The 10,910-nt window shown below is 44.2% G+C and overlaps 1 protein-coding gene across 1 annotated transcript in view; it reads right to left on the reverse strand.

Moving 5' to 3' along the window:
- OGFRL1 (opioid growth factor receptor like 1) overlaps positions 1-457 on the reverse strand; it is a 13,685-nt gene extending 13,228 nt beyond the window's left edge. The window contains exon 1 of the mRNA XM_046639778.1: positions 6-457. Coding sequence (XP_046495734.1) covers positions 6-198 — 193 coding nt within the window. The 5' untranslated portion in view covers positions 199-457. The remainder of the gene's footprint in view (positions 1-5) is intronic.
- Positions 458-10,910: the final 10,453 nt, after the last annotated feature.

Here is a 10,910-nt window from a genome sequence, read left to right on the forward strand (position 1 = left end):
GGGGCTGGCGCGGGGCCGGCCGCCGGCGCGCTCCGGGGGCTGCTCGGGCTGCGCGGGCTCCTGCCCCGGGCCCGCCCCGCCGCCGGGCGCCGGCTCCTCGGGCTCGGGCTCGGGCTCCGAGTCCGTCTGCCAGGTGGAGTCGCAGTCCTCCACGGTGCTGGGCTCGCGGAGGCTGCCCCCGCCGAGCAGGTTGCCCATGGAAGAGGCGCGGGCGCTAGGGCCCGGGCATGGCCGCGGAGGGCGCGGGCGCGGGCGCGGGCGGCGGAGGCTTGGCGCGGGGAGGAGCCCGGCCGCCGCCGCGAGAGCCCGCCCCTCGGCTCCCCTCCTCCCGGGCGGGCGGCGCCGGGGGCCGGAGATCCCCGCTTCCACTCCCCCAGGCCCGCCTCAGCTCGCACCGACGTCCTCTGGGCCGGGCGGGGTCGGCTGCCCGCCTGCGCCCTCGTCCCCCTCCACCCCGTCTCCCTCCTCCCCCTCCACCCACATCTCCTGCACCTCCCCCTCCCTCCTCCTCCACCCGCTCCTTTCCCTTCCACCCAGATCTCCTCCACCTCCCCCTCCACCTTCTCCCTTCCTCTCCCCCTCCACCCCCTACCTCCCCCTCCACCCCGTCCCCCTCCACTCACATCTCCTCCACCCCTCCCTCTACACCCTCCCCCTCCACCCACATCTCTTCCCTCTCCCACCCACTCCATCCCCATTCGCCCCACCCTACCTCCACCGCCTCCCCTTCATCTCCTCTCCCCCCCATCTCCTCCATCCCCACCTCCCCCTCCCCCATCTCTTCCACACCCTACCCGGTCCACCCCCACCCCATCTCTGTCCGTCCCCTCCCCAGGCAGGGATGACCTGCTTGGGGCTCCTCCTAGCTGAGCAGGAAGTGTTCCCGCGGCCTGGGAGCAGGGGGCCTGGGTGGACCTGGTATCCAAGGAGGTGGCACCGGATGCAGGCGAGACCTGTCCACCCCTCCGCCTCTCCTGCTGGTCCAGGAGGGAAGGAATTAGCCTCAGCAGAAGACTGAAGCTAAAGACGACCAGCCCCAGGGAAACAGGAAATCCAAGCTACCAGGACTGTATTTAGAGCAGCCACCTAGAGTCCCCGTGGACTAGACGAAGTCAAAGCTATCGTCACCTCGTCTGATGAGCAAAAGGAGCAGTAACAGCCAGACTTTCACATTGATCCGTGGTACTTTTACCAACACCCACTAATGTTCTGTAAACGAAAGGAGTAAAAGGTGTTACAGAAGTGCTTAGAGATAAAATAGCGTGATGGGATAAGCTGCTCAGAGAAAGGCGACTGCTGTCAACTCTGTGTCGTCTAACCAGAAGGAACACCTCTGGAAGGCAGCGTGTATGTGCCCCAATGTGGCAGGACCGCTGTCGAATATGGACTGAGAAAATGGGTTAGATATGGAAGATTAGTCGGTGTAGTTGAAATAGTTTCTTTTTAAATGTTTCTTGATGAAACAGGAGCCTACATCAAGGCCAATGGGCTGTTTCTAGGGGAAGAATAGGACGAACAGGATGCCTCTCTTCAAGCATTGCAGCTTAAGGTGCCGGCTGTGGGTCTGTCCCTCGCCAGGCTGTGCCCTGGGCGTGTCACATAGATACTTTAGACCTGGATTTCCTCCTCTGGAAAATAGCACCAGACTGTATCTCTCCAAGGCCCCTTGCAGCTCTGACTGGGAAAAGCTCTAAAACTAAGTAATAGACACTAGACGCACAAAAAGATTTTTTGGTCCTAATGGCTTAGTCCAGAAGCCCTGCAGCAGCAGTAGAGCACATGACTGTCTGCTCGTACCTGGGGATTGGGATTCATCTTCCACGGGCCGAGGACCAGAGCCCACGCAGGAGTAAACGCCATCTGTCCAGCCATAGCATTGCAGGTGTAGACAATCTAGGGGTGGCACTCCGTTGGTTGGTCTGGGTGTGTAAAGATGAGTCAGCCTCACACTCTTCACTCTCCACCTGTTGAGACGTAAAGTCCAATTCCCCACCCTGAGTCCCGGCTGACTCCAGTGGCTTGCTCTGGGAGATTACGTAACCATTCTGGTCTCTCTCTGGTAGCCCTGAGCTGCCAGGTAAGACGTTCAACTACCTTGAGACTGTCCTGCCGGAAAGGCCACTGTCTCTGTCTTCTGGCCACCAGGCCCGGCTGAGCCCTGCCTTCCAGCATCCCCTGCTGAATCCTGCTGGTTTTCATTGGATCCTCCAGACGAGCCGGGCCACCAGCTAGGTACCTCTCAGTGAGCTTCACTGATGCCGTGTGGAACAAGGGAACCGCTCAGCAGAGGCCTGCTCAGACTGCTGATCCTCAAAATAGAGGAATGTCATAAAATGTCTGTTGTGTCAAGGCACTAAATGTTGCAGTGGTTTGTTCTACACAAAGGATGATGGAACCGTGACAAGCATCTGTGTAAGTCTATATGTGTTTGTATATACAACTGCTGCAATTAAATCCTGACCTTTTCCACCACCTTTTGGCAAATGTATCAATTTTTTTATAGAGCTATAGATTTCGTGCCAAGTTGTGCAATATATTTTCTAAAGAACATAATTTTACATGAAGTATTACAACGACTTTAAGTAATAATTTTACAAAGTAAGTTTAGAACAATAATTGATCACATTGTGTGCAATCTATGTATTTAAGTTAATTCTGGAGGTATCTCATCTCTAGGTTCTGTACTCAGGAATTACCCTACCTAAAAACCTAAATTTTTCCATTATCCCTACGTTTGAGAATATTTAACATTCCTGCATTGACACTAAAAAAGTATGTCTTTGCTTCATATGAAAAAGTCAACACTTAGTCAGTGCCAGGCACATATTTATTTATCACTATATGTTAGCTGTAATCTTTAGGCATCCAATATGTCTTCACACAATATTGAACTCAGCAATAATCTATATATATATGGAACGAGGAGAAATTTCTATCACAATGGCCTATTATAAAGTATAACTTCTGATGCCCTGTATCCAGAATCTACCCTAAGCTGTATGGATGCTGCAGCCACGCTCTCATGTAACTGTTGTCAGCCTCATCATGGTGTCAACTATGTCCTTGAAGGGTGGGGCCATTGTAAGGAGCTGGTGCTTCAGGAACTAAACTTTTTTGGATAGAATCCAAGACATATGTGACATATCTTAAATTGTTTCTTATAGTTAATTGTGTTTTCGGGGCTTTAGAAAAGAAGGTTTATTGTTATATAATTTCCTTTGAGAGCCTTTCAGATAAAAGGGTAGATCAAAGGCCATTTTATCCAACCTCAGGAGTTAACTTCTCAGCAGCTCTCAGGAATTTAAGACCTATGGTGGAAAAAAAAAATAGTGTTGTAAAAAAATTGCCCTCTTTTATCAAAAGTAACTCTATTTCCATTATTTCTTATAGGAAAAAGGTGTACAAGACACAGTTGTTGCTCTCAATCCCTTGGGAACACAGATGAGTAAATATAAATGACGATACGAGATCTGATAACGAAACGCTATGAGAGCACAAAGGGGAACAGTTCTCTCTCCTTTGTCAGTCAGAAGAGTTGTTCATTCTTTCAATAAAAATGTCCCGAGTACTTCCTAGGAACCAGTCACTGTGATCTGTGGTGGACGCTGGAGAGAATATGCTGCACGAGACCCGTCCCTGCTCTCAGGGTCAATGCCGAAGGCTGAGGAGACAGCACGTTGGAGAAAAGCTAAAACAAAGTGATCGAATTTGGCATATCATGACCTTAGAGAGAGCAGTTTCCGTAGAACGGTGAAAATAAATAATAAATCAGAACAGAAAGAGGAAGTCAAGGCTGCTGGTGTAGAAGATATATATATCTGTTTTGTCCGGGCATGTTAGTGGTAGAGAAAAGGAGGAAGGTCGAGAGCTTGGTTCTCCTTCTTACCTGTGCAGCACCCTTGGTTCCATCAACTCCACTGGTTCCGTCGCCAGGCTGCTCACTTCTTGAATGGTGAGCAGACTGGAATTGTTGGAAGGGCTGGCTGGCTCTCACCATGAGAACTTCCTGGGTGGCGTTTGTCATGGGAATTTAGCAGGGCAGAGAAGCTGCCCGCAGCCACACAGGCTCAGAATCTCTAAGTTGTCAGTGTCGTTGAGTTGATCTGACTTGAAAATTTTCACTCATTTGTGTTTTTTTAAAGTATGCTTTTTGGTGAGGAAGATGGCCCTGAGCTAACATCTGTTGCCAATCCTCCTCTTCTTCTTTTTCTCCCCAAAGCCCCAGTACATAGCTGTAGGTCATTCTACTTCTTCTATGTGGGATGCTGCATCAAGCATGGCTTGATGAGCGGTGTGAGGGAGACGATGGCAGCCTTTGGGCCGGGAAGCAGGCCTTCACCAGATTTTGAACCTGCCAGCACCTTGATCTTGGATTTCTTAGCCTCTAGAACCATGAGAAATAAATGTTTGTTGTTTAAGCCACCCAGTCTATGGTATTTTTGTTGCAGCAGCACAAACTAAGACAGTGAGCATGAAATCAGAACAGGGAACACTATAGGATTTAAATGTTTAGAGATCTTAAAGTCCCAAAGCCTGCAGCCTCCTCTGCCTGTGATAGGGAGCGTAACCGGGCACCGTGCTATTAGGCAGACTGTGCCTCTTAGACTCTATCTCTTCTGAGGATCCGTCAGTGATCAGACTGTTGATAGTGGATTATTCAGGGAAGGCATTTCACATCTCTAAGACCCTGTACAACAGGGGCTCCAGCCAGGCAGAATGCCAGCAGGAGGGCTGCAAGGATAGATGCCCCCTGCTCGGCCAGCCGCTGGGCTGTGGGACTTCCAGGGTGGCTGGGAGAGAAGAGCAGCCCTGGGGGGTGGAGGCTATGGCCACATAATGACTGGCTGTGGCTGTTTCAGTCTTCTGCCGCTGATGGGCTGGCTGTCCTGCTCCTTCACGTGTGTGGACGACTTCATCAGGGCCAGACTGTCTTGGAAGTCTTGGGACCACCCTCTCTGTATGGAGACTGCTCATTTCCATCGGAGTCCATTTAATGGTGAATCAAGACTTAATTCTCAGAGGAAAGCTCTATTTCCAAGTTCTTGAAGACACTCCATTCTTACCCCAGGTATTATTTCTAATAAAAATTAGCAAATTGCAATGAGGTTGACATTTTTCTTCCTCAGAACCTTCTATACTCGGTAATACATTGTAGGCACTTTTAAATGCTTTCTAATGAATAATTAGGTAAATGAACAAACAAACCTGACCTAGTAGCTCTATGTTCCTTTAAACTGTTATCTGTTGCTTTCATCAAAAGCCTGTTAATGAACAGAGTGTTAATACAAAGATAACTCACTGATTAGCTGATCAATAATAGCTCTTGGCAGTCCATAGACTTCAACTACAATGCATTCACTCACTTATTTTAATGATGTGGTATCTTTAGGTATCTTTGGGATTATGAAGACATAGAAAGAGGTGATTTTGTTTTGAGTTTCAAAAGTGTAACAAAAATTAACATTTCCTTGAGAGTCAATGAGACAAACTTTTAATTAGGTCTATGTTATAGGTATTATCATTCAGAAATCATTGAGAGGTCACAGACAGAGACCAGTCTGATCCCAGGTACATGAGCCACGACTGCCAAGTATAAGAAAATAACTGTATTTCTTAACTTTAAAATAATTATTAAATCACCTTGTCATTTTTCCTTATGAAGTAATTGCAAGAATCATTGGTGCTGACCAGCCTTTCTATTCATATAACATTGCATGTAGTCTTCCAATTAAATGGAAACTTTTCTCTTTAATTTCATCTTTTATATTTTGTAAAATAGAAGGGACGAAAACTCAGAGTGTAACAGATTTCTGGGCTTGGGCTTGAGAGGTGTGGAAATCTATACGGACGAGTCCCAAGAAGGCATTGTCAAGGCCCTGCTTTAATAAGTAAAAACGCCATTCCTAGGAATTTATAGTAGAAACCAATCAGTCTGCAATTTGCATGATGCTGAATACCGGGGGAGTTTCTCAGCGAATATTAATTGATGACGATCGAGATTATTACATACATATTTTAAGGTGAGAAGAAGCAAAACTGGATAAATTCACAAGAGGAAATTGATCCAGAAGTGTTAATACCCTTATTAAATCAGTTGTGTCCCAGCGTATTTCGGCAGTCCTTCAGAAAGATGCAAATGCTCTAACCTTTGTACAGGTGGGTTACAAACACAGAGGAGGAAAATAAGGGTGAAGATAGAGGTCGAAAATAGAATTTTCCAATCTCCTTGCAGCCGAGTCCTAAGGGTCCTCATTTTAATACCTACCCCTTTTTCCAACATGGTCAACCTCTCCTTCTTTACTGGCTCCACCTTCAGACACACACACACACACTCTTCCCTACCGTAAAAAAAAGTAAACTTGACTGGATGGTCCTTAATAGCTACTTTTCTATCTTTTAACTTCCACTGACTCCCAAACTTCTACAAATGACAAATGATCTGGATGTTTCCACTTCCTCATTATTCATTCCCTCCACAACGGCATTGAGTTCCCCTCCACTCCACTGAAACTGCTAGAAGTTATTGCATAAGCGTCATAATCTCTGTGGCATGTCGTTCTGCTCACTGTGTTCACCACTTGGGTGACCGGCTCCATCTTCAAATTTCTCACTCCACCACTTTCGGGGTCCCACTCTGTCCGGGCTCCCCTCATTCCACCTCCAGATCCTTCCTCAATTCTCTTCTCGTTTCCTTGACTACCTGCTCTTTCCTCTCTCTTGGCTGACTCTCTAAGGGAATCCACCAGTTATCACAATATTCACTCTGAAAATCTAACCTCTCTGATGACGGCCCCCATTCTATATCTCCAGCCTTGTCCTTTCATGGGGGATTCTACTGTTAGCTGAAAGTCTGGAAATGAATCGTTACTTTATTTTTTTCACAAGTTGAACTCTCTTGATTGCTTCTTTTTGGGTAAGTTAAAGGCTTATTAGTGAAAATCAGAGAATCAGAGATATAAATTTTCTGAGGAAATGCATGGCACATGTATGTGCAGAAATTGATGGAAATGCTGCATTTTGTAAAAAATTCATTTCTATTTTGCATTGAATATGCATTGCTCAGGAAGAGCAATGCATTGAACATATCATGTAATGTCATTGTATGTGTTATAACACAATACTTTAAACCACTTCTTCTGCATATCTGCTCATGTTTCCAGACTTTAGGGCCAGCCTACACTTCTGTACCTTTGAACGAGCGCTGTGTAAATTCCTCTGGGGTGTTTCTGCCGTCTCAAAGTCTCAGCACCATATTGGAAGAACGTGCGTTGTGTATCAGGGGCTGTGCTAGGGACTGGGATACCAAGATGAATGACCCATAAACCCATGCAAGACATCCTGACGTAAACTCTTGATCCTGCTCTCTTCTGAAACTGGAACTTCCCCAGCTTCCCTGCCGTTCTCTTAATCAGCCAAGTTAAAAATCTTGGAATCACCCTTGATTAACTCTTCTTGTTTGTTTCTCATATTGGTAAATCTTCAATATTGGGCTAGTTTTTTTTCTCGAAAATTGTTGTCCTATCATCTGTTCCTTTGTTTCCATGGCTTATTGTCACAACACTGGTTTAACCCTCTGCTCTGCAAAGCTAGAGTACGTCAATAGTCTCCTGCGTGTTTTTTATGATCTATCCACCTCCCTTCTTCCAATCCATGTAGTGTATCACTGCCAGACCAGTAGTCCATAAAGATCCAATTAGAAAAATCCCTTCATCCCCTGCTTACCACCTGCAATGTGCCCATCTTGTTACGATGGGAGCTTGACTTTGCTCGTCTGTCTTTCTCTCTCCTTCAAGCTTATGAATGCCTACTCTTGGTAGCTTTGTCTTCTCATGGATGCCTTGGGTTAAGCAAAGAATGTGTAGATGTGAAACCAAAAGTATAACCCATAAAACTTTTTAAAAGTCTTAAGTTGGTTTTTATCAAAATTTAGAGCTTTTGTTCTGCAAAGGATACTGCTAAGAGAATGGAAAGACAAGCTACAGATTGGGAAAAAATATTGGCAAGTTACGTATCCAAAAAAGGATTTGTCTTCAGAATGTACTCTCAAAACTCAACAATAAGAAAACAAACAACACAATTTTTTTAAATGGGCAAAATATTTGAATAGACACTTCACCAGAGAAAATATACAGATGGCCAGATGACAGATAAGCACACGAAAGGATGTTCCACATCATTAGCCACTCATGGAAACATAAACTAAAATTACAACAAGATACCACTACCTACCTATGAGAATGGCAAAAAAAAAACCCCAAAAAACCTATGAACAATACCAAGTGCTGACAAGGATGCAGAGCAACTGGAAGTCTCATATTTCGCTAGTGGTAATCCAAAATGGTACAGACACTCCGGAACAGGTTGGCACTTTCTTATAAAGTTAAAAACATACTTACCATGTGACCCAGCAATCCCATTTAACTTGCCAAAAAAACCCCACTTATGTTTACAGGAAAAAAAACTACATAAATGATTATAGCTACTTCATTCATAATCACCAAAATTTGGAAACAATCTAAATGTCCATTGATAGTAAATGACAGGAAAGAAATGGTTCCTCCAAACAGTGGAATGCTGCTCAGGAATGAAAAGAAACAAAGTGTTGATCCCACTGGCAGTAGATCTCACAGGCAGCAGACTGAGCAAAAAGAGCTGGTCCTACAACGTTGCATACTGTGTGACTCCACTGAAATGACACCCAGAAGGGGCAAAACTATGGGAAAACTATAGGGAGGAGAAAGAGAAGAGCGTTTGCAGGGCTTAGGGTGTGGGAAATGGGGAGTAAACAGTGGTGGCACTAGGGAAATCTTGGTGGTCATGGAGCTGTCCTGTATCCTAGTTGTGTTCATGATGATGTGAATCCATCTATACGTGCATTAAAACACACAGAATTGTACAGCAAAAAAATGTTATTTTTACAGTATGTTAATTTAACAAAGTTTTAATAGTGATAAAATAATAAAAACTTGAATTAAGTGGGTATATATGATTCTAGAACCATCTCTATTGTTATTTAGGTTGCTTAGAATGTTTTGCTATTAAAAACAACATGAAACTAATGCTAATGAATGTACTTAATAAAAATTATACTTATAGCAGTTAAAAATCTTATAGTCCTCTTTTTAAAGGATATTTTCTTGTAAATATATTGAGTGCCTTTGATATTAAGATAAGGGATACAAAAGGGTTACATGTGTTCAATAAAAATTTTTTTGTATAGCTACAAAAATGCAGCAAAATATACTTGTAATATTTATGAGTTAAAGAAAATAATTATGAGACAGAAAAATGTGTATAGTACTAAGTAACAAAATAATAATTATAGTGATTATAATAGCTATGAATTAAAAGATCAGTTGTAGGTATAATGACCACCATATTAGTTAGTTTAATGAAGATGGAGATTGTAAAGAGAACCTGTACATATTTGAGAATACAGCCACGTGCTGCATAACGATGCTTCAGTCAACAATGGACCACATATATGATGGTGGTCTCCTGAAATTATAATGGAGCTGAAAAAATTCCTATGGCTTAGTGACATTGTAGCTGTCCTTACGTTGTGGTGCAATGCATTACTCGTGTGTTTGTGGTGATGCTGGTGTAAACAAACGTCCTGCACTGCCAGTCATATGAAAGTATAGCAATACATTTATGTACAGGCATATCTCACTGTATTGCTCCTCATTTTATTGCACTTTGCAGATATTACTTTTTTTTTTGGAGGAGGATTAGCCCTGAGCTAACATCTGCCACCAATCCTCCTCTTTTTGATGAGGAAGACTGGCCCTAAGCTAACATCTGTGTCCATCTTCCTCTACTTTATATGTGGGATGCCTGCCACAGCATGGCTTGACAAGCAGTGCATAGGTCCACACCCAGCAGCTGAACCGGTGAACTCTGGGCTGCTGAAGCAGAACGTGTGAACCTAACCCCTGCGCCACTGGGCTGGCCCCAAGATATGTTTTTTACAAGACTGTCCACCAGCATAAAAGAGTATAACTTGCTGAAGGCTCAGATGATGGTTAGCATTTTTTTTTTTTTTAAAGATTTTTTTATTTTTTCCTTTTTCTCCCCAAAGCCCCCCGGTACATAGTTGTATATTCTTCGTTGTGGGTCCTTCTAGTTGTGGCATGTGGGATGCTGCCTCAGCATGGTTTGGTGAGCAGTGCCATGTCCGCGCCCAGGATTCGAACTAACGAAACACTGGGCCGCCTGCAGCGGAGCGCGTGAACTTAACCACTCGGCCACGGGGCCAGCCCCTGATGGTTAGCATTTTTTAGCAACAAAGTATTTTTTAATTAAGGTATGTATATTTTTTTAAGACATAATGCTATTGCACACTTAATAGACTACAGTATAGTGTAAACATAACTTTTATATGCGCTGGGAAACCGAGGAATTTGCGTGCCTCCCTTTATTGTGATATGTGCTTTGCTGTGGTGGTCCAGAACCTAACCTGCAATATCTCCAAAGTATGCCTGTACAGTACATAACACTTGATAACGGTAATAAACGACTATGTTACTGGTTTATGTATTCAGTATACTATACTTTTTATGGTTATTTTACAGTGCACTCTTTTTACTTATTAAAATAAAGCTTACTGTAAAACACTACATAGTGTTACGCCAGCAGTAGCCTCATACATCTCGTGTTTACCGTGTGTCTTGATTGCATCATTTTTTCCTCTGCTTGATTTAATCTCATGTTGTTTTGCTCATCATGGCTCCTAAGCGTACAAAAACTACTGCTAATGTTTCCAATAAGAGGTCACATTGAGTGACTGAACTAGAAACAAAATTAAAAGTGATTAAAGACTATGAAGGTGGAAAATCAGTGATGGTTATTGCTCAGTAGTCAGGCATGTCCCATTCCACCAGGGCTACGCTCCTGAGGAACAAGAACAA

Source organism: Equus quagga, chromosome 15 (genome assembly GCF_021613505.1).
Source record: "Equus quagga isolate Etosha38 chromosome 15, UCLA_HA_Equagga_1.0, whole genome shotgun sequence".
In the NCBI taxonomy this organism is placed as follows: Eukaryota; Metazoa; Chordata; class Mammalia; order Perissodactyla; family Equidae; genus Equus; species Equus quagga.